Raw genomic sequence first — 22,972 nt, forward strand, 5'->3', positions numbered from 1 at the left:
GTTTTTGATCCATTTGTTATTCAAATACAACGGACACAGCCGTGAATAGATAGGACAATGGGTCTGTGGGCAAAGATGAGTAAAAGGCCTGAACTTGTCCTTCATTCCTAAAAGAGAAAGTGATGTCAAACTTGTAGTAGTTTGGCAACTTTTGATTTCAAATCTAATTTTGTGGCTTTTTGTGTTAATTTTGCAATTCTTCTGAGATAAATGTCTTTTTAACGATTGTGGTTCAAATTAGGTCACGTTGTGTCTTTTTGTGGTAGTAATGCATTTTTGTTTGTTTGTTTGTTTGTTTACAGTATATTAAATTAGTTTTCAGTTATTTGGTGTCTCCTTAAAGTCTTTTCTCTTTTAAATCCTTTTGAGGCCTAAAGTTTGGTGCAAAAGTTTCCCTTTTGAAAAGTCAGTAATCAACATAATATTTAAGGCACATTCAGCTGGTACAACTGTGTCATTATAATTTTTTTTTAAATAAGGCAGGCAACTGTTTGGGGCCCCAGGCCAGTCGGGGGCCACCGAGGGCTGATAAAGGTTCAACTACAGCACTGACTGTGTGCAAAGTTTGCAGTGACACTAGCAGTCACAGTCCTATAAGGACCCCGACTCTCACTATGTTGCAGATGTATGATTCAGTATCACAACAAACACATTTAATGAAACAATGAAAATAAAGACGAGTTATCCTGACAGCGAAAAAAAGAGAAGACAAAAGAGGAAGAGAAGAAAAAGAGCAAGATGGTGGTAAGTGGAGCAGATAATAACGATTAAATCTAACAGCGTTACCTAAATGCTGTTATGTTAAATGCTGCTGGTGTAGCGGTAATTGTGGTAAAGAGTTGAATAACGGAACTTTCACTGGTATCACATTACTTACTTGTTTACTTTGACATTTAACATGAGTTCACTTTCCTAACTGGGGCAGCTGTAGCTCAGTTGGTAAGGCAATTGACCATGGACCACAGGGTCAGTGGTTCAATTCCCGCTCCTGGCTACAAGTCAAAGTGTCCTTGGGCAAGACACTGAACCCCAAGTTGCTCCCGGTGGGTCAGGTGAACATGGCAGCCACCGCCATCGGTGTGTGAGTTTGTGTGTGAATGGGTGAATGGGAAGCTACATTGTAAAGCGCTTTGGATAAAAGCGCTATATAAGTGACCATTTACCATTTATCTAAGTTAGCAGAGCAGCCTACAGTGTCCAGCTTTGCTGGAGTCAGAGTTGGGACACCAGAAGTCAACTTCTTAGCTGAATAAATCGACGGCTTTCCGCTTGTCCCCTCAGGGTTTGCCAAAGAGGAAGGTGGTCTGCATGTTTTTATGCCGGATGCCCTGCCTGCCTCAACCCTCCCGTTTTATACAGGCTCGGGATCAGCACTAAGGTAGCCCTCGATGGCTGGGTGGGGCCACACCTGGAGTGGTTAGATTTGATCCCCCGGCCTTCTGAATCCCAGCCCGTTGCTCTGCCCATTGAGCCACCAGGTTAGCATGGCTGCAAATAATCAGCTAATGCGTGCAATGCTTTTTCTGTAGTGTTCCACCAAGTTAACTCTATGCTAAGTTAGGAAATTTAGATGCAAAGAAATTTGGGCAAGTGTACTACAGTGTTTTAATACCACAGGGTGAGTGGTTCGATCCCCGGCCCTGGCTATATGTCGAAGTGTCCCTGGGCAAGACCCTGAACCCCTAACAGCCCATTCCCCCTCCCCTGCGATGCAGTGCCGGTCCAAGCCCGGTAGAAATTGGGGAGGGTTGCGTCAGGAAGGGCATCCGGCGTAAAAACTGTGCCAAATCAACATGCGGACAATGATCCGCTGTGGCGACCCCGAACTCACGGGATAAGCCGAAAGGAGAGTAGTAGTACTACAGTGTTTTAATCTAAGTTCTTGTGCTATGTGGAGTGTAAGGGCGGCTGTAGCTCAGTTGGTATGGCAGTCGTCCACGGATCACAGGGTCCCGTCTATTTGTGGAAGTGTCTCTGGACAAGGCACTGAACCCCTAACAGCCCTTTCCCATCTCCAGCTGTACAGTGCTGGTCCAAGCCAAGAGGAAGGAAGAGCATCCAATGTAGAAACTGTGCCAAATCAACATGCAGACAATGATCCACTGTGGCGACCCTGAACTCACGGGATAAGCCGAAAGGACAAAAAGAATAAAAAATTGGGGCGTGTATTGTTTATTTTGTATTTTCCATACTTTAAGCATACCTAAGCGGTTTCACGATGCATCAGAGTTTTTGCCTAGGGCCCCAACAGACTCTTTGGATTGCAGTTGCCTGTAGAATAAACTGGGCGTTGGCTATTAAGAGTTTTGTACAGCAACACTTAGACAGTATTCAAATTTGGTGCAAACCATACTGGTTTATATGTTGTTTAAACACCCACCAGGAATCAAACATCATCTGTCTCTTTGTCTTTCTCCAGTGCATTAATCTGCAGGGAAAAAATGCTTTTCTTCTCACCAGCATAACAAACATCCGTGTATAATAACTTTATTCCAAAGAGACATTAGCACAATACCAAATGAACTGCTCCTATGCGAAAACGTTTTTGAATGGGTTTTGTATCTGCTATTAACGCCCATATCAATGAAAGGTGTGTCTTATTTGGGAAAAACTGCATCGTACATACATGAGGTTGAGTAACGATGTTTACTGTTGCTTATGGCACGTGTTTGTTGCGCGATATATTTTAAGAAAAGACGGGACGAAAATATTAGAGAAAAAGCTAGAAGCGACGATGGCGTCATATCCGGTGGAATATTCCACCGGGTTTGCTGTCGGTCTTTAAAAGGAGGAGTTGAAATAGCTGCTGCGAAGTGCACAGGTAAACCTGCGTATGCAAGCTGCCGCTGGGGTATCTCGAAACATTCCAGTCAGTTACCAGACAGACCCAAGAAATCTCAGTCTGTGTGAGAAAGAAAAGGGGGGAAAAAAAAAAAAGGAAAGACGTGTGCGCGAGCGTTTAGACATCGGCATCCTTTGATTTGTATAGATTCTGTAATCTGTGGAATTCTTTACAGGTAAGGTGAAATGCATTACGTGTGGGCAATTGTGTATATAATATTCTTAACATTAACACTGAATAGATTTGTGTGTGGCAGAATTTAGAAGTTGCAAATGTGAAATTATTTGGCTGTGACGCAGTTGCGCCATTTGCTGGAATAACAGTGTGGGGATGTCAGACGGCCCCAGACCTTCACCTGTTCCTTTAGAGCATCTCATTCCTGCTATTGTGCCTCCGTTGGAGTTTTTGTAGGAGTTTTTTTCTCTGCTTTGCAACAATAAAGGACAGAGGACGTAGATGAATTATGCAACCTGCTATATGTGAGATTTTAGAATTTGTGCTTATGACGTGCAAAGCTGTCATTTAAATACCGACAACTAACGGTTGATCTGTAGGCTAAGGTGATAGTCCCGTTTTTAAACCTACAGCAGATCAGCTTCTTAAAGCGATGCAGCTGGAGAAGAGTTTTCCGCAGGACGCAGACTTGCATCTGGAAACAGTATGTCACTAAATGTGTAGAATAAAGGTTGCAAAAGCTGAAACTAATGCCTGACAAGCACTGTTTGTGGGATGATTATGTCAATCATTTTAATGTCTAATTTTCAGATTGTGATAATGTGTCTGTCATGCTAAAAAAGTTACACTGCACATAACAGTGTCATAAATGGAATTCCAAAATCTGAAGTTTTTATTTTTTCACATTATCTTTCAGTTGTTGTGCTGTGAGCCTGAGACAATCATGATCCTCCTGACTCTCTCCTCTGGTAGGTTCCTGTTTTGTCAATCTCATCCCATAATCTGGATTACTGTATATCTGAATGGGTACTGGTGCCGCAGATTAAATCTGAGCTCTGTTTAGATCAGATTGGGCTAAAAAATAATCTGTGTTTTACTTGACATTGCTAGAAGATAATGTTTTATGGTTGGTTCATGAATACAGTTAACTCTTAAATATAAACAATAGAAATTGTGTGATAAATTGGATTTAGATTATCCGTTTTGTGATTATGTTCCTTTTTATTTTGTTACTAGGGGACATAGCAGGGTATTACATAACAAAGGCTTTTCCCATCATGCTTTGCACTCAATAGGCAGCTATCCAGAAATGGAGACCTGCTTGATTTTGACTGTGTCTAGCTTTGGCTTTATCTTCTCTTTATTAGTGACCTAGACAGTGTATTAAGTGAGCAGAGTATAACTATGTTTGCAACCCCACAGTTTTTTTTTTTTTTTCTCTGCACGTGAGGCAGCACGCTTGGCTTTTTAACGGTGTTTACTATGACTAAATAAAACAAATGTGGTTACTTATGTCGGACCCCTTTCAGATAATGTTTAAAATGCCAGGCTGTAACTTATGTTGAAGTCCAAAAAAAAAAAAAAAAGAGAGAAAAGTAAAACGCATGCTGTCAAGTAAAAGTGTACATTCTTGTTGGTTTTCTGTGTCTCATACGGTGTTTTCTTTCAGATGAAGAGTCTCTTGAAATCGCCTGGCTTTGGAATCACACGAAGTTCAGGGTGAAAATCACTTGAGGGGTTGCTACTGCAACGTTTAAAAAAATCCTTAAGTTTTCCAGGTCATTATCTGTGACAGTACTATGACTTGAGAGAAAACGATAAGCTCACAAGAAAGGAGGCAGAGCAAAAACAAAGATGTCTTTGTTTGTCTTCATTAAATGAACATCAGAGCTTTGTGGGGCTAGAGGCACTTTTTGGGCTGTAGTGAGACAGTGTCAGTCTATCTTGCTGACTTAAATATCGATGGTGGCTTTTACTATCACTCGTAATTCAAATATTGCAACCAGTACAATAAAACCTATCAAGTTGTCATTGTAATTGTGTTTAAGCAAACATGGGCCTCTTAACACTTTACACCTGACAACAACACCCTACAGTGTATGTGCATACAAAATACACTATATATAATAACAGGAAATCAGGTGAGGGTGTAGATTTATCGTTACACTACTATTTCTATTAAAACCTGGGCTTCATGGTGTTAAAACTGCAGACACAAACACCTACATAAGTGCTGCTGCCATGTCCTTGACTCAGGTCACTTAGCTTGATCAGAGTTAACAGCCTAATTGATCTCACGTCTGGCTTGTGTCAATGCAGAAAGTCCAGCTCACACTCACTGTAGACCATGGTGCATGTGATAGTCCCCTAAATGTTCACAGCTTGTTCCCCACACCAGTATTTATGCGTGTTTGACCCCTGATAACCACTTCACATTCATCCTGTTGTGGTTTTGTTTCCTTTCGACATGTTTTTAAATGTTATCAATAGATTGACATTTATTGCGTGTCACTGTAGCCACACTTTCTTCAAATCCCTTTTCCAGAAAAGGTTTGTGTGAATAAAAAGAGAATGCAATGATTTGCAAACTATTTAAAACCTATTAAATAACACAAAAACTTCAGATCAAATTAAAACCGAAACTGAGAAAGTTGATTGTTTTTTTTTCCCCCAGAAATATTAACTTAATATTAGCAACGGATCTCAAAGAAGCACCACCAATGCGTTGACCCCTGTGTTTCATCAGCTCTTCGTCTAACAAAACTCTGCAAGCAGGACACAGCTTCCATGATTTCCAAAAAATTCAAAATTTGACTCGGTCAGACAATAGGACTGTTTTCAATTTCTTCTCAGTCCATTTTAAGTAATCTCGACGCTCATTACCGGAAGCCGCCCTTTTGGATCTCATTTTATTATTATTCAAAGTTTTATTATATGAACGATAAGGGAATCTCTCATTCGTTATTTTACGCTGAAACATTGTGCTCAAGACACTGAATATCATTAGACGATCATTGTTTCTGAAAGACTCGGCTTCTCTGGGATGCTCTATTTATTCCCAATCATAAGACTGAGTTGCTGCCATTTAAATCAGTATTTTGTTGGCATTCAATTTCTCAGGATCAACAATTGATATTTTGTCTTGGAACTGTTTAAAATGCAAAATAACTTTTAAGTTATTCCCACATCATTGCATTCTTCTTTCATTTATAATGTTACGTAGCCTCCAACTTTTCTAGAAATGTGGTTTGTAAGCGCTAACGTATGCGTAATTTATCATTGCATAAATATAAATGATGTGATGAGTAGATAATCAGACACTGTGCATGCAACAGGCTGCGCACCTCTGACTAAATGAATGTGCAGTAACAAATGCATTTTAGTGATCTGAAAATGGATGAAAATATCGTAAGGTCGGTCTCCATCCAATAAACATCTTGGTAAGTGATGCTTCTTTTACATAAGACGGGACAATCTGTTTCGTAGTAATATTTTGATTTACAAAAATGAAAGAAATGCAAACGTATGCTGCAATATCCTGCAGTTTTGCATACAAAATATTATTTAGTTACTGTGTGATTGGAAAACCATTAAGAGAACATTCAAACATTTAACACATTTTTCCTGTCAGTTGAGCGGAGGTTTGACTCAAACTGGAATATACTTATTAAACCAATCTCATTCAGACTCATTTATCACAAGGTCAGCTGGTATAGACACCCTGCCACGTAGCTTTCCTTTTATTAAACAACAACAAAGGTTAGTAACCTAACATGTACATCCACTAACTGCCGTTGTCCTGTGGTTTCAGGTTTCTTCCAGTGCACCAACAAGCTATTTCTGACTGATCAGGTCACGGCCCTCCAGATCAAGGAGTTTGCACGTAAAAATGCAGCTAATGCTCTGTCAGTTACCAACATGGTCATGGGCATGGCCTCCATTCTCTGCAGTCTTAATGGGTAAGTCAAGGTGTCGTGATCGGGTTTTTATTATCAGAATATTAGTCAAGCTCAGCTGTGAGATTGACAAAAATATATTTTATATTCGGCCTCTCAGGGCCATCACACAATAAGTAACGTTCATAGATGACCGGACTGTGGTAAACTATTGAATGTCCGAAAATCCAATGTCAAGAAATGCCCTTTAGTAAAAAGACAAGAATGTGACTTGTTTTGCAAAACTGATTAATGCTTTCATCCTTTTTTTCGACGGCCAAGAACCCGCAGCTATTTTTAAAAAGGGTTGCTGTCAACAAATAGCCAAACCTAACACTCACTCCTTTTATTCAGGCACCATCATGCTGCATGTTGGCTCGTTCTGATTGGCTACCTACTGGATTTGGCAGATGGAGCAGTTGCCAGGCAACTCAATGCTTGCTCTGCACTGGGTAAGTGGAGTGTTGTGGTCAGGAGCTCTTAGCAGAGATAAACTTCAAACTGGGCTGTTGGCAGGGTTTGCTGTGCAGCCCTTTGTGTGGGCTTTCTAATTTGACTACACAAAGTCATAAATGGAACCAGTAAAAGGAAACTTGGCCATTGAATGACTCTGGATACTCTTACACAGTCTCCAAGAGATTCGGGAACCATACATACCACAGATAGTGTAGTTTGACCTTTAAAAGGTCTTTAGAGGAAACACTTTTAGGTTTTAGGGTTTGATTACATGTGAATGAAATTAACATAGGATCTTTTTAGTGTCTTTTTAAAATGACACTACACAACACTACTTATGACATGTTTTCAAAATCTGCAAATCAGTTGGCACAAAGGGTTATTTTAATGTTCCACTATGCAAGTTTATATTTTCTTCCAAGCCCAAATTAGCACCTATGTGTATCACAGTACATCGGGGGCTGCACATTTCAGAAGGCTTTGTGCCCCGGCTGTGTTTTTCTACATGACTTTGCGAATGGATGTTGTTGTGGCCCCCATCCCTACATATTTTGTCAAATGAACAATCACTTTCTGATTAAGCAGGCTAATTCCACAGGATCACGCTCCAATTGTCGTTTTATCCCATTGCTTTGGGTTCTCTGCATATCTGAAATGGCTAAAATAGTTGACCCTGGGCGTTAGAATTCCACCTCGTTCATTTGAGCCACTGCCTGAATCACCTCATGCTCTTCTGCTAAAAAGAGCAGAAGGAACGGGAGATAAAGAGACATGGCAGTGGTGAATGTTGGTTAGAGAATGGCTGACACTTTTTAAACCTTTGAACATGGTTTTTTACAAAATGTTAACTCATGACTCAGGCACTGTTTTAAGCCAGTTATTCAGAGTAAAATGCTTCATTTTGGTTTCAGTTTTAACACCTTTATTATTCATGGCTCACACAGGCAAACTTCAGAGTCACAAATATTCACATTTTCATTTTTCATGATCAGGTGCAAAGCTGGACGACTTTGCTGACTTCACAACCTTTGGCATTGCCACCTCATTGCTCCTGAGGACATCTGATCTCATGGATAACATCCTCTGCATGTGTTATGCCCTCTCTGTGTTTGTCCGCCTCTGTTTCTTCTCAAGCGGTAGGTTCAAAATCTGCGAGTGCTGCATGCAACATGTTGTCATTGTTTATTTTCTTTCAGTCAGTCACTTTTAATTGATTTATTCTTGATTTACTCGTTGGATTTTTAGGGATCCCATTCATGTACCGTGGCCTGCCCTGCATCTACTCTTCAGCCATTCTGTCCAGTGCTTCTCTGCTGTCAGGGGGTAACATGGCCATGCTGCGGATCACCGCAGTGGCCATGATCCTCTTCATGATCAGTCAGAACTTCTACCCCCATGACAGAGTGCTGGAATCCCAACCCTGGAAGAAAGTAGTGTATGCTGGAGGTAAATTCATCTCGATTTCACACTAAGTATATAGTATAGGTGTCAAGACTAATAGCTGAAATTCCTATATGTTCTGATATACTGTATACATACAGTACCGTATACGTGTATGTACAGTATGTCTATTAAATGTTTTCCCTCACCCCTGTAGGACGGACAACTAAAACCTATTCCCAAAAAAGCTGGTGCTTTTGCTTAAGTGCAATAAATCCAAAATCTGTGATTTGTTAATTCACCACCAGCCGTGAGCCTTTGGTTAGTTTACAATAAGTTTAACATGATGTCATATATAAAATGTAAAATGTAATAACTTCATACCTATGAATGTGAATATTTTTCCCTGTTGCTCTATATGAGCATTTTTTTATGAGAACATCCAAAACTAACTCAAAGAACAGAACTACTGAGCTCTCACAGTAGCATCGAGGAGAAAACCAATATTCCTTTGGCCACAGCTTATTAAGGCTTGGAATGAGATCATTCATGTTCTGTTTAAGAAAGGCTTGTTTGTGGTTTCACTGCAGTGAAGTTAGATTGATGTTGGATTTCAGTGCTCAGTCTGAAACAACAGGATATCACACAGGGAGGCGATAGGAGCATATGTTGCGTAGCACTGAGGTGTATTGATATTGTGTTTGGTGATGCTGCTTTTATACCGTCTAAACAGTTGAAATCTTTTTTTTTTATTTTAAATGGGCGTTGCAGATTTAGACAGTGTCTCACCCTGACTAAACTAATCTACAGTCGACTCCTTTCTATGACTGTGGCAAGTATCTTTAGGACACTGATGTACTCTGTTTTTAATTCTGTCATTTTAAGTTGATTATTATGGTAAAATGTTCCTTTGGTTGCATAACAACTATAGAGTTTCTGTTGAAAGTTTAAATTGATGAATAAAACACAGGAAAGCAGCCCATTAGCTAACCTGTCCAATTTCCCTGCAGCACAACTACAAGCATCCCGTCTTCATTACAACATGATTTATCACACCTCCACGCCTTAATTAGTCACCACTACAGGATATTTTTACTCTTTACCCAGATGTCACTGTGTCACTCTCCAAGATGGAGAATTCTCACAGTACTGAAACTTGCTCCATTGGTTTAATCAGCTTAGTCATAAAGACTGGGGAATAGGAGTCATTTTGAAAAAGATTGAGAAACATTTTGGGCTTAAGCCTTAGAAGCTGCCCCCCCCTACTCAAATGTAATAGCTATTGCCGACAATACTTTGCAGAAAGTCAGAACAGAAAAGAGGGAGTTTCTTTGAGTTTCAGAAGGTGTGAATGTGATTGTGAATGGTTGTCTGTCTGTTTATGCAGCTGAGATAGGCTCCAGCCCTCTGCAACAGCTGTCTTCTGGAAAAAGATGTGTGTGAACATACCCCAATGACACAGACGTGGACAGTATATTGGGATTTTAGAGACATATGCTGATATGAAGGAAACATCTTTTCTTAAGAAGTCAGTGGGGCTAAAGTGTTTATATTCACAAAAAACAACTGTTAGTCAGTGAAAACACTGCAAATTACAAGTCACAAACAAAAACCCCATTGTTTTCAGCAACTACCCATACCCCAAATATAAAAGTTATATTTTTTATTACGGTGGACCCAAGTGAAGAGACTGACCAAAATGAATACTAGAAAAATGATGAGGAAACCAAAATACAAACCCACTAAACCGAGACCGCAAACAAAGATACCACACGTCTCAAATCAACCTTCGGGAAAACATATGAAACAGGATAAAAAAACACACCAAACCTCAGACCAAAGTTGCAGAGAAACAGAGTCCAAATTGCAGGAGACAGGATAATCCGGATAATGCCAGCGATCAGGTAAATCAAAAGCAGAGTGTTTACACAGGGAAATCTGACAGGGAACTGTGGGGGGAAAGCTGGAAAGGGGAACAGGTGTAAACAATAATGAAAGATAAAGCTGGTGAAACGGACTGGGACAAGAAGGTGGAGAAAAGACTACAAAATAAAAGGGCCAGATCGGGACAAAAGTCACTGTCCAGTGTTTTCAACTTGATTATTTTTAGCCGTGCTATCAGCTTCACTCTGGATGTCTATGTAGGCTGGCTCCACACTTTGGTCCAGAGTGAATTATCTCAACAACTATTGGATAGCTTGGCATCAAACTATGTACCGACATTCACACTCATCAGATAATGTGATCCACTGTCTCTAGTCAGCAGGTTGACATTTGTGATATTAATTAATAACTAATTTCAGGATTGTCATTCATTTGGCTAATGACTACCCATAAGCTTCTGCTATACTTTGTCTTTAGTGCCGATCAGCAGATGTTATTTTTTGGACTTGACAGTGAGACAAACATTATCCCTGTGGTAACCATTATTAAAGCGCATAGTGTGGCTGTGCACTCTTGCACAATGTGCAATGAATTTCCCATTGGGATGAATAAAGTATCTTTTTATCTAGTGAAAACAGTGAGGACTGAGGATAATTACAAGTAATCGGACATTGCTTTTGGACACACTCTGATCAGCTAGTGTATAACATTATAACCACTGACAGTTAAAGCCAATAATATTGGGAAGGAGCAGGTCATACTGGACAGCAAGAGAACATTTAATGCCTGAAGATGATTGGTTGGAACCAGAAAACATGCACAAATAAACGATTGGAACAACTTTGACATGGGCTAAATTGTGACGCTAGATTACTGGTTCTCAGTCTGTGCTGGGCTGGACCTACCAAAAGTGTCTAAGGAAGGAAACTAGTTACCCAGCAATAGAGTCACAGGTGGCCATGGCTCGTTAATGCACATGGGTAGTGGATGCTGGGCATGTTTAGTGATCTGGTTGTTGTATAAGTTGCTGTAAAGCCACCGACTTGTTAAATGTGCCCATGCTGACCCATGTCCACCGCCAAGGGCACATACTGTACACTGAAAAAAAATAAATCTGAGAATGTGAATGGAGTAGAGCCACCGCCCACTGCTTATTACCTTGATCCAGGGTGTTTAGCGAATCAGAAGCCGAAAGATACCTTCGCCCATTTGACCCTCATTGGAGATGGTATCTTCCTGGTTCTGATTCACTGAATACACCTGATCCAGACCATCAGTAGGCAGGGAAGGGGACCTTGACCACCAGGACTGAGAACGCTGTGCAAAATGAGGATGTGAACCAAAAACATCCTCTAAGATTCATAATATCAAGGTCATGTTCCAACCATAAAAGCCACACAGATGATAACGAAGGTAGTTACACTAATCTCTGTCTTTGAATATTTGCAGTTGTTTTATGTTAAACTGCATTTTTTCAAGTTCTCTTTTATGCCATGTCACGCTACTCCCAGCACATGTAGAACAACAAAGTAGATCCTATTCCAAATAACTTAATATAGAAAATTTAAAAATCAGGTAAGTTTCAATGAAAAAAAAAGTTAAAGTTACACAAAACAATAACTAGGGACATTTTTGAACTAAGTAAACACTACTAGCAAAATTAAATAGACTTTACTAGCAAAAGTATTTTTTTACATATGGAAATTTAAAAAGTAAATACTGGTCTTGTATGAACTACATAATAATCTGATGCAAAAAGTGACCTTAATTTTTTAAGTAGATCATGCTGGTTATTTTTATCAGTGTACGATGAGCATGTGATAATCGTACACATGTGATCATGGGGCAATTGGAAGAAGGTGTCCTGTTCTGATAAATGACGGTTTCTTTACATCTCGTGGGTTGCGGGGTGTGTGTGCATCACCTACCCGAGGAAGAGATGGCACCTGGATACACTATGGAAAGAGGGCGAGCTGGCAGAGGCAGTGTGATGCTTTGGGCAGTGTTCTGCTAGGAAACCTTGGGTCATAACATTCATGTGGATGATACTTAGACATGTGGGTGACACGTACCACCTACGTAAGCATTGTTGCAGAACAAGAATGTCATTTTTCTCACTCAGCTCTTTTGTGCTTTCAGGAGTCATCATGTTGTTCTGCTCCTCCTGCGCCCCTGCTTGCGTGTACTACCTTCTGTGGTCTGTCTCCTATATTTTGTTCCCAACATCGCTTTGGAGCAGCAAAGTGTAATGGGGAATCTGCCTTTGTCCAAAGCTCCCACATACTGTAGGTTTGCCTTGTTACATGTGGGTGAACTGAAGCTTCCAGACATGCTGCTTATGGACCCTACTGTCATGGAAGATCTAAGCTGAACATGCTTATGTGCCACAGGCGAAATCTTGTGTAACCTTTATTTTGATGTGACACCTCAGATAGAAGGGAGTTAAACTGATGAAGCGGGAGGCGTTTTAACATTTGTTGCATTATTACTTAAGTCAGGAATTGGGAGGCTGAATTTTGATCATGTTTATCTCCCATGTAATCTCCTTTCTTCAGTATTAATCCAATCCTGCATCCATTTTGTGAACTTGTGGCAGCAGGCACATCAGCTTCTTGCAGAATAATTGAAAATGAAATACATATGAAACATTACATTGCTAATAATTTATTTGCCTCTAATTTGATTAAGAAAAATATTTTGTCACTGCATAGGACTTCATAATGGCATAATGGTTTTACAACATCATTTCTCAGCGGCATGTTTGAGATTCTGTTTTCTTTATAGTTTATCTATAACAGTGTAATGGGAATTCTCACAGCACTATGACCAACCCTGTGATAGCTAACTGTGTTAGTGTTTGTATCAGGATTGGGGCGATTTACTTTCATAGTATTCAATGAGCTTGTCCTCAAACATCTGTTTCTCTACTTTGTAGGGGGTCTCAAATGCAGTCAGAAGAAACGTTTGACCGTGATGGTTTTGACATTTGTTTTATTTGATTTGCTGTTTGAATGTATGTTTTTCAAAGTTTGAAGTGAAAGCAACCTGACCCCAACCCATTTTGTTTTTAAATAAAATTAATATGTTTTATAAATTACTTTATTTTCGTTTTAGCTTTTTTAGCAAATTGTGGTTTTCCAAAAAATTGAAATAAATATGAAATCCACACTGGATCACAATCATGTTTGAAAGTACCTTGATGACCGCAGCCAACGCCACTTCCTGTGTTTTAACAAGTTGTAGAAATCTCTGATTGAGACGGAGTCAAAAATGCAACAGGAGTGAAAGATAGAATTTATAAATTAAGCCCTGCATCAGTGGTTTTCTGCCCCTTGTGATTCAGTGATAGAATTTATTAATTAAGCCCTGCATCAGTGGTTTTCTGCCTCTTGTGATTCAGTGTGAATTTACACCACCACCCATGCAGTGCAAACTTGAAATTCACAGAGGTCAAGGGAGGAGAGGGGGTATGTTGTTACTCTTCATCTTGTCCAGTATTCAGTCTGAGGGATACTATTTTTATTTTGCTTTAACTTTATTTTTTGTAGACCAGTTCTTTTTTTAGAAAGGACATCATTTTGACATTACTCATCATGTCTCACAATAAGTGTGTGTGTGTGTGTGCGTGTGTGACAAATGGATAGATTATATAGTTTTATAGATTTATTTTGGAAGCCTTATGAAGAGACTTGAGTACCAGGTGCATGTGTCTTTTCAGTGGTTTCAAAGCTGCTGGAACCCTGTATTTCAATTTTTTTGATCCACACCACAGCATTTGAAAAAACGATCATATTTAAGCTTGTAGTCAGAAGTATAAAAATACATCGCTCACAGTTTTAGTGGAGGAATTTTATTAATTTGAACCTTTTGTAAAGCCATAACCTACACAGTTAACAACTTCTAGAAGGAATGTACATAAAAGCTTTCTGTAGGACACGTGAGCAGATGGAGCTTCATAAATCAACACATCTCTTTTAAAACCTATGAATACAAACAGTTGTGTCCTCTGATGCAGATATTGTTATGAAATCATCGTGGCACTCCATATGGTTTACGACAACCACCGATGTGGAGAAAATCTATAGTGCACATGAACACAACTCTACTCTAGTACATTCAGTAATGCATTTGGTTTTCTTGTGTGGCTGTTTTGATTTACAGACTATAAAGTCTGTAATGTACAGTATGCATGCCATGAGCAATATAGGCACAAAACCTGTACTTTGCCTCATGATTAAGAAGATCTTAAGGAAGATCTGTGCTTTTCAGTCTGTAACTTTTTGACAATAAAGAGAAAAATAAAACAAGTTATGGCTTTTGGTGTCCTTAGTCCATCAACACGTCAACATTTGACTATAAAATTGTTATTACACCAATATAACAATTCAGTGGTAAACAGCCATCAGCACTCAGTGGATGTTACATTGCAATCAGAAATGACCCCTTATTTACATGCTGACCTGTCAGTGTTGTGATGTTACGTTCAGGGGAACTAGAGTCTATGAGAGTAGTCCAGCTAATCTGTTATACTCACATATGTCTAAGACCTCAGGAACCCAAATAGGTTTAGTGTCTGCTAGGTGCAGAGAGGAGTCCAGTAGTTTAATGATGGCTGAGAATGAAGATCTGTCTTTAAAACTCCACATCCAACAGTACTTCATCAGGTCGTACCTGAAACAATGAAGGGAAGTGAAATGTCAATCAAGTGATTGACATTCTGGGAAATGCAGTTCTTTAAAGGCTTGAAGATGGCGTGTTTCATTAGCTCAGGCTTTGGTCAAAGTTTCACTAACTAACTAAATCCACCTACATGGGATGGAGTTATAATCCAGTTTTTGTATAGTTTAAACATACAGGATATAATATGCTATTAGCAAGGAGGTGCTGGATGGCAGATTTCTTTTCCTTCTGGAAAGAGCCAGATTAGCTGGTTCTCCTTATTTCCCATATCTATTCTAAGGTAAGTTAACTCATTTACTTACAGGGATCCCCCACAATTATGTGGCCTCCTCATTCGATACGATGCCTGTATCTTTGGAAGCACAGACAGAGGCTCCAGCTCAGGGTAAGGAGGACAACCTGCGATGAAATAAATAGACGAAGATGGTGATCTCTAATCTCGAATATTAGAGAGAAAGCTGAGAAATCACAGATACGGATGGTTTATGTTTTACCCAAGGTCACCAGCTCATACAGCAAGATTCCAAAAGACCACCTGGGGAAAGGGAAATGTTTAAAAATGATCTTAGTATCAACACCACTGCAAAAACGGGACATTTTAATGACATTTTCTGTGCTATAACTCCGCTCTTACACGTCGCTCCTGTCAATACTGAGCTGCATCATGATCCTCTCTGGAGCCTGCCATTTGAGGGGCACCTCTGCTGCCCTCTGCCTAAATGCCGAATCCATTTCACGTCCTTGGAATGCCACACCCAGTCCAGAAACTCGGACTGAGAGGCCTGGGCCGATTAAAATGTTCCTGGCAGCGACATCGCCGTGCACCAGCCTGTGCTCTGACATCAGGTAATCCTGAAGGAGCAGACAGTTACAGCTTCACATGCAGAATGAAATGTGTATTCAAAGCTCAAACGTGCAGAGCGACATCCACAACAGTGCTTATTTTTGTCTGGTTTGCTGACCATCACCGCTCTACAAATGGGGACTCACCAGTCCAGCTGCAACCTGCTTTGCCACCAGAAACACTGACTTCTCAGAGAAGTGTTGCAATGGATTCCCAGTGTTTGAATTTGTCTAGACACAACACAAATTCCTCGTTATTTCACTATATTTAGAAACCGTATGTTGAAAAGATCAAATTCAGTTTCAGGTTCGGACCAAAGCTGTGCACCGCTGTTACATTTCTGAGAGTCCAGAGAAAGTGGAGGAGGTTTCCTGGGCTGTAGGCCTCTAAGACCAGGTACATGGGGAGATGCTGGGTCTGACAGAACAACATCCGCACCACGTTCTCATGTTTACACACTCTGGCTTGGAACAGGATCCGCTCCACAAACTCTTTAGCTTCAGGGTATTTGGGGCCATCTGTGTGGAGTTACATGAACAACAGGGGAAGGAAGTTACCAACCTTTAATGGTCTTTTTATGGCTATAATTACAACATGTGTTAATGCCTAGTTGTCTCTATTACCATGGATAGATTATTAGACAGTGGACCCCTGGGCATAGATAAGGCAGGGGGGGGACCAACTGTTTTCTAGTGTCCATTTTGAGGTGATATCGTTTTGAGATGTTTTGTGTCTTTTAATGATTTCATGTTTTGTTAGTCATCTGTGTCTGTCATTTTGTCTCTATTCTTCGACATTTTGTTGATGTTTTTGGACAAGTTGTGTCTGTATTTGGTCATTTTGTGTTAGGTTTTTTTACGTGTTCATCTTGAATCGGTTCACCTCTTTCTAATAGTTTAAGGTCAATGTTCAATGAATCATTTTTTTCATTGTTTTGCATCTTTTGTGGTTGTTGTGCATTTCTTTGTCGTCACTTTGTGGGTTCCCCCCTGACTTCTTAGGCTCCTGGTCCTGATAAAGACTCTGATCACGTTGGCTTAGCTTTGTCTCAGATTCTCTCACTCTGTCTGTACCTTGGAGTGACTTAATCACTACAGCTGTTGTGGCTCCATCCCTCTTCTTCAGCAGACCTTTGCAAATAGGGCCATAGCGGCCTGTTTGCCAAAACTCTACTCCCTCGAGAACAAACTCTTCAGGGATTTCCCAGGGACACAAAACCTGCTGGACCTTTGGAGTGCTTACAGAAGTCCCTGTCTGGGACACGCCGTGCTGACCTAGCAAAAACACAACAGCAGCTACTATTAGATTATTAGATTAAAAAGCACCTGGAATTGTTCTCTTGGTTTGAAAGAACTTTCAGGGCTATTTTTTAGTGGACTTATAAAGTTGAAATACAAGTATTACAGTTACCGTTTGCAAATGAGACGAGGTTTCCTGTCCTCTTAGTTTGTTCCTGTGGAGATTGCAGAAAATCAGAACTACTACTAAAAGTGTGCTGAGGCCCAACAGAGAAGGGATGATAATCACAGCAAGTAGACCTGACGACTCCTCATCTAAACAAGTACAAGAAGAAGGAGAAGCTTGAGCAAACCTCAGAACAGTTCTTCATAAATTCCTACCTTCACCAAGAGTAAGAGAAGGGAACGAGAGGACGTCATAAGAGAGGAATCTAAATGTCGCAAAAATCTAATTCCATTATTTACAGAGGGACAGAGGAATAAAGGTTCCTTTCTTACAGCAAAGGGGGAGTGAGGTGTCATTGCTACATTTTGTGTCCACATCCATGGGGAGCAGCTGGCATTTCTCACATACAAGAAACAAGTCTGTAACAGCGAAGTTCAGCCCTGTGGACGGTAAAACTAATTATTGTAACTGCAAAACTTACACTCAAACTTACACTCCCAAAGAGTATCATGGCTGCAAATGTATTTAAAGTCAAAGTCTTACCTGACACCTGAGGCCCAAATATTTGAATGAACACATTCCGAGCTTTAATATATAAAAGTTTCAAAACATTACATTAACAAAGCGTGTTATCAGCTGCTTACAGAAAACGGACCCAGCTTTGTCTGGCTGGCTGTGAGGGCACTGACCGCAGTGGGGATCTGGAAAGCGAATACAACGGTAATCATTAACAAATGAGCAGAGTGATATCGGTGGCGGGTGTTTGCTCAAACCTACTGTAACGTGAACGGCTGACGGATTAAATTATGACTAATGTGCGTACAAAAAAAAATGTTCAAGAAGAGGTTCACAATTTTTTTTTGTTCTGCCTTAAAACAACAGGCAGGTGCCCACATGAACACTGAAGTAGGTTTTGCTTGTTGTAACTACATGAATACACACTTTTAAAAGACTGATACAAAAGATGTTGAAGTGTACTTATGTGTAAAGTAAGTGATCAAGGCCAAAACCCACAGTTTAAAAAAAACATTTATGTGAATATAATATAAGGCTTCAATGTTCAAAAATGGACAATGTTGCAGCAGTTTAAGAACAAAAGTCCCTCTTTTTGCTACTTCGATGTCATTGCAAGGTAAGGAGGACATTTTGAACAAAACAGCCCCTAAATATGGAAGATTCACCCATTCATTAAATAAACTACTTTTCCTCTCGGCTAGGGGCCATTGGGGCGATGGAGCATATCCCAGCTGTCATTGGTTACACAGACACAGACAAACGAGCATTTACACACACATTCACACCTATGGGCAGATTAGACTCACCAATGAACCTAACGTGCACGTTTTTTGACTGCTGGAGGAAACCCAGAGAAAACCGATGCAAGCACAGGGAGAAGCAGGAAGGACCCTCTCTTTTACACCTGTGCCCCGAAGCCTCATAGTAGCTGTAGATACACGTTGAGGTAAATTTTGAGAATTGCACCATCAATTTCATAACCAGGACCTAAGTAAATGTTTTATTCAAGCCCAGTATTAGGAAGAGGAATGGTAAAAGCAACTCAAACTGTTCACACTGGACCCTTGGTACTGTTTAAAATAAAAGATTGTGGGAAAATGAAACTATTAAAATCCAAGGGGAACAGATGCTGAGGTCTGTAGTTATTTTATTTAAAGTTGGCGCATCGTTATGTGTCATGTGAAGTACACTTTAACAGCAGTACAGTCGCCTCCAGAGACACATGTAAGTTGCTGGGCATTGGCGGCGGAAACCACAAGAGGGCAGGATTGGGCCACAAATCGGTGTCTCCAGCGCAGGGACGGCTGCTCTGCTCCAAATGCATTTCGTAGTTCTAAACCCTCCTAATATAGCTCGTGGATCGCATAAAGCAGTGCAGATTGTGGCATTAGGAGAACTAACCAAAAAAACAACAACATTTGCCACATTTGAAGTCTGCGTCCCGGTGCGGGAACTCCGCCTTGTTTCACACACCATGGAAACCAAATCCAGCGCTTCGAACCAAAGAAGACCCGCCTCTTGTCGGTCACCATTGGTCCACTGGAGAGTCTTTAGGACCGTCCCTCGACATCTGAGTGGACAGTAACCGCTGTTATCAAGAGAGCCATACGGAAAAGGATAAAAAAAAAAAAAAAAAAAAAGTTATGGAGCGAAGCCTAATCGGATCGCGTCTGTTGCGTATCGCTGTGCGGTTTCTTTACTAACAACATCCACGGATCGTACGGAGAAGCCGGTGAAAGAGCGGAGCGAGCAGCTACGTACAAGGACTACAAGGTTTTTAAAGGATCAGATAAGCTGCCGGTTCAGAGGAGGACCAGGTGTATTTTCCCGTTTCCAGGAGCTGCCTTGTTGATGTCATCACGGAGGAGGGCAGCGAAGAAGCACAGGTGCGCAGGGTAAAGTTACATCTTCACCAGGCGTGGATGAAGGACTGTCCCTGTTTGGGGTGTTACTCAACAGCTGATGAAGGTTTTGGAATCGGTTTGTCAACTTTTTTCACTATTTGTCGACCGCGTTTTTGCTCGGCAGTGTTAGCAAAATCCCTGGCGTTTTCTCAAGTCTTAAGTGAAACAATTTTTCCCGGAACCTTTTTACAACTGTGAGGCTCCGGTGCGCACAGTTTGTAGGGCTCACAGGATTCATCCTGCGCCGTAAATCTCGTGGTTCAAAGGCGTCGGGGTGGGTGGGTGGTTGGTTGGTTGGTTGGGTCGGGGGTGGGGGACTGATGTTGTTTTAAGTGCTCACTGCTGCTGTGAATTGTGGGGTGTGAGATCGACACGCACCAGCATCAGAACCAGCACTTTCCACTTCAATGCGACACTGACGCAGCTGGTCTCGCATCTCAGCCACAGACAGGTGATGCTCGACTAATTTTATGGAAGAACTGGACGTCACCAAAGGGAGTTTTGTTTGAGAAATAGTTTCTGTTTTTTCTATAATGGAATACAACAAAATAAGGAGCCCCAACTTTTAAAATCTGCAATGATTTTTCCGTGCGTCATTGGGTCTTAGGATCAGAAACGGGTCTTGCGCTGAAGGACACGATCGATCTTGGACTTGCTTTCAGGTTTACAAAAGCTACCAACTATGTCCAAGACACTGAAAAAGAAGAAGCACTGGTCCACTAAAGTGCAGGAGTGCACCGTGTCGTGGGGAGGTTCCGAGGACTTCATCAGCGTGGTTGAGGTGAGAGGCGGCGCTGAGCTGGGACAGTTCCCCCACCTCGGACACATAGTCTCCGAAGCGATGGTCTGTAACGTCGGGAGGTTACCCAGCAGCGGGGACGTGCTGCTGGAGGTCAACGGCACGTCGGTGAGCGGACTCACTAACCGAGACACGCTGGCTGTCATCCGCTACTTCGGGCAGCCCGTCCGCCTGAAGACTGTCAAACCAGGTGTGTGTGCCCCCCCTCCTCATTGTGAATAACGATGACGCGCCCCTCCATGTATCCGCACTACACATACACATCCAAGCCGGCCACATGTGTGAAATGCCGAGCGTGATGACGGAGAAGCTCATAGGACAGGTGTGACGTAAATAAATAAGAGGGACCAGAGGGTACAGTCTCCCAGCTGAGCCTGTAGGTTTGCCTTAAGGGCATAGATGATCGTGTGTGTGTGTGTGTGTGTGTGTGTGTAAAGGGCCGGTTTCGTGTTTCAGCTGCCTTGGGCAGATCGACATTAGTCATATCTCTAAGCCTTCTGTTCATTTGTGTGGAGACATGTACTTTTCTACTACTGAGTGTGTTGTGGTACAGTCACTGCCAAACAACACAAGTGTGGGAACAGCTTCATTGCTTTATGGAGATGCTTGCTCACAGCACCCACATCTGCATGTACCACAACATAAGCCATGAGCGGTCATTGAGCTTGCAGCCCTTTGTCTGAACTCCGTCCGGAACCATCTTTATACACATGTGTTGCCCTGTTCTGTTCAGGGTTGTGTGAGATACAGTCATCTCACTTAGACATGCATGCAGAAATGCACAGACACACACACACACACACACACACTGCCTTACAGTAATTCACTGTCTCTGAGCTCAGCTAAAAGCTTATTGATTTGGATAGATGTCTGTTATTACCGAACATACTTGCTGTTAGTTGATACTTCATGGCTCACACACAGGACCAATGAACTAGTTAAAATGTCCAGTCAAACTCTATCAGTAATGGTGGACAGAAGGTGTGTTTGTTGGTGTGTACTGGTGTGGACGGATGGATTTGATTCAGACAGTGCTGAATGTGGCACTTTGCAAACACTTAGCAGGGATTTGTTAACGGTGGCCTCGCCAACTTTGGTGACAGTGTCACCCTGCTTGTAGGTGGGTCCAAGTCTAATTGAGTCAATTAAGTCCATATCCTTGATATCCACAGTATGCTGAGCTGTACCGTAGCCGTGCTACACAGCTTGACACCGTGACTGGTGTCCATTTCAGCTTTATGGCCGTCTTCTCTGTGTAAGGAAACGGGTCTTTTCGACATTGTTTAGGAAATTCAAATCCCACATTATTAAACTATGGGTCCACAGTGTTTCAAATCTGTCTTTAAACAACAGTTAAGTGCCAATATGAAGAGGTTTTTGTTGTAAGCAGTCACACTGTTACTCTGGGTCTTTCAGAGACCGATCCAAAGCTTTTCCTGTGTGAGCGATGGGCGTAAAACAATTTACGTTCCTCTATTTGTGCAAACATGTATTAAAACCTTTGAAAACAAAATCGGGCATCAACAAATCAATAAATGGATATCATCCAAAAGTGCAGTCTTTTAAGTTACTTTTCTGCATCTCGGAAACACTGCCCAGCAAAACCCAAACAGGGGATTTTATACAAAATACACATCAACTATTGTAAGTATCAGCTCTTTTTTTATTTTTTATTTTTTTGCACAGAAGGTCTGTGAATGCTCATCACCATCACTTTCACTACAAGAGATTTAGGAAGCAATCTCTACGTGGCTGAACATAGAACGTCTGAACACTTTCATATTCTATAGGTCATGTGACAATTGCTTCGTAAGTCATTGAAGGATTCCAGGTGCTGTAGCTCAGCCAAAGTGCAGGGTTTGAAAGGGACAAAAAGAACTTTCTACAACGGAGGGCTCAGTGATTTGACGGGAAACTAATGACAAGGATGCAGTGTGGGGCCAATAATCAGTGGAACATAGGCGATGTTTTCAGTTTATTCCACATTTCCCTTCCAGATTCTCAGTAACGTATGTATGTATGTATGTATGCGGTCACTCACAGTGTTACAAACTTTCTGCCATTTTCTCTTGACCTCGGGTCACCTGATGTTGAGTAATGCTGGGCTATCGTACGCTTTCTTTGACATCCGCAGGCTGCTTACCATAGACTTCCCTGTTGCCACTTTGAGGCCTCGCTGCGTGTTTATATCTCTGTCCCCTTCCTCATGATTAATTCATGCATCATCCATTATTGATGGCTGCTCCGTAGCAAGATGAGGTGAGCTGATGGACGGATCAGATGTTAGCCGACCAGTGTGGATGTAAACTCGTACTCTCGGGAGGTAGAAAGTTTGGGAGCGAGCGTTAATGCTAAGAATTTGTAAGGTTACTT

At 41.3% G+C, this 22,972-nt stretch overlaps 3 protein-coding genes across 10 annotated transcripts in view; 2 read left to right on the top strand and 1 right to left on the bottom strand.

Annotated features, from left to right (window-relative positions):
- Positions 1–2,643: 2,643 nt before the first annotated feature.
- On the top strand, positions 2,644–14,759 carry tmem269 (transmembrane protein 269). 4 transcript variants are annotated; one of them, XM_067525604.1, is made up of 9 exons: positions 2,757–3,017; positions 3,142–3,321; positions 3,430–3,500; positions 3,714–3,765; positions 6,609–6,756; positions 7,087–7,184; positions 8,181–8,324; positions 8,434–8,634; positions 12,592–14,759. In XM_067525604.1, the coding sequence occupies exons 2-9, from the start codon at positions 3,306–3,308 to the stop codon at positions 12,699–12,701; spliced, it is 840 nt and encodes a 279-aa protein (XP_067381705.1). In that variant the 5' UTR covers positions 2,757–3,017; positions 3,142–3,305; the 3' UTR covers positions 12,702–14,759. The 4 variants fall into 4 exon arrangements, with proteins under 4 accessions (XP_067381704.1, XP_067381705.1, XP_067381706.1 ...); XM_067525603.1 differs by lacking the exon at positions 3,142–3,321 and having other exon boundaries at positions 2,644–2,821; XM_067525605.1 differs by lacking the exon at positions 3,142–3,321 and having other exon boundaries at positions 2,758–3,017.
- A 4-nt stretch (positions 14,760–14,763) lies between these two features.
- On the bottom strand, positions 14,764–19,513 carry si:ch73-206d17.1 (tyrosine-protein kinase STYK1). Of its 2 annotated transcripts, XM_067525602.1 has the most exons (10): positions 17,924–19,513; positions 17,713–17,820; positions 17,381–17,529; positions 17,050–17,245; positions 16,313–16,494; positions 16,123–16,206; positions 15,767–15,984; positions 15,627–15,667; positions 15,435–15,531; positions 14,764–15,123 (listed from the first exon to the last, which is right to left on the bottom strand). In XM_067525602.1, the coding sequence occupies exons 2-10, from the start codon at positions 17,759–17,761 to the stop codon at positions 14,952–14,954; spliced, it is 1,188 nt and encodes a 395-aa protein (XP_067381703.1). In that variant the 5' UTR covers positions 17,762–17,820; positions 17,924–19,513; the 3' UTR covers positions 14,764–14,951. The 2 variants fall into 2 exon arrangements, with proteins under 2 accessions (XP_067381703.1, XP_067381702.1); XM_067525601.1 differs by lacking the exon at positions 17,924–19,513 and having other exon boundaries at positions 17,050–17,250; positions 17,387–17,429.
- A 607-nt stretch (positions 19,514–20,120) lies between these two features.
- Positions 20,121–22,972, top strand: part of magi3a (membrane associated guanylate kinase, WW and PDZ domain containing 3a) — a 113,884-nt gene continuing 111,032 nt past the window's right edge. For 2 of the 4 annotated variants that reach the window (XM_067525598.1, XM_067525599.1), the window contains exon 1: positions 20,121–20,789. In XM_067525598.1, the coding sequence (XP_067381699.1) occupies positions 20,483–20,789 (307 nt within the window). In that variant the 5' untranslated portion in view covers positions 20,121–20,482. The remainder of the gene's footprint in view (positions 20,790–22,972) is intronic. The other 2 variants (XM_067525596.1, XM_067525597.1) reach the window with 1 other exon arrangement.

Source organism: Channa argus, chromosome 13, assembly GCF_033026475.1.
Source record: "Channa argus isolate prfri chromosome 13, Channa argus male v1.0, whole genome shotgun sequence".
NCBI classification, from domain to species: Eukaryota; Metazoa; Chordata; class Actinopteri; order Anabantiformes; family Channidae; genus Channa; species Channa argus.

Bases quoted from the DNA above. Each gene is read 5' to 3' on its own strand.
- si:ch73-206d17.1 (XM_067525602.1), bottom strand. From the start codon at position 17,761: ATGGATGTGGACACAAAATGTAGCAATGACACCTCACTCCCCCTTTGC. The intron at 16,495-17,049 runs GTACAGACAGAG...AACTCCACACAG, and splicing joins AGTGATTAAGTCACTCCAAG to ATGGCCCCAAATACCCTGAA. The intron at 15,668-15,766 runs GTAAGAGCGGAG...CCCTTTCCCCAG, and splicing joins AGTATTGACAGGAGCGACGT to GTGGTCTTTTGGAATCTTGC.
- tmem269 (XM_067525603.1), top strand. From the start codon at position 2,659: ATGGCACGTGTTTGTTGCGCGATATATTTTAAGAAAAGACGGGACGAA. The intron at 2,822-3,429 runs GTAAACCTGCGT...TTAAACCTACAG, and splicing joins AGCTGCTGCGAAGTGCACAG to CAGATCAGCTTCTTAAAGCG. The intron at 3,501-3,713 runs GTATGTCACTAA...ATTATCTTTCAG, and splicing joins CAGACTTGCATCTGGAAACA to TTGTTGTGCTGTGAGCCTGA.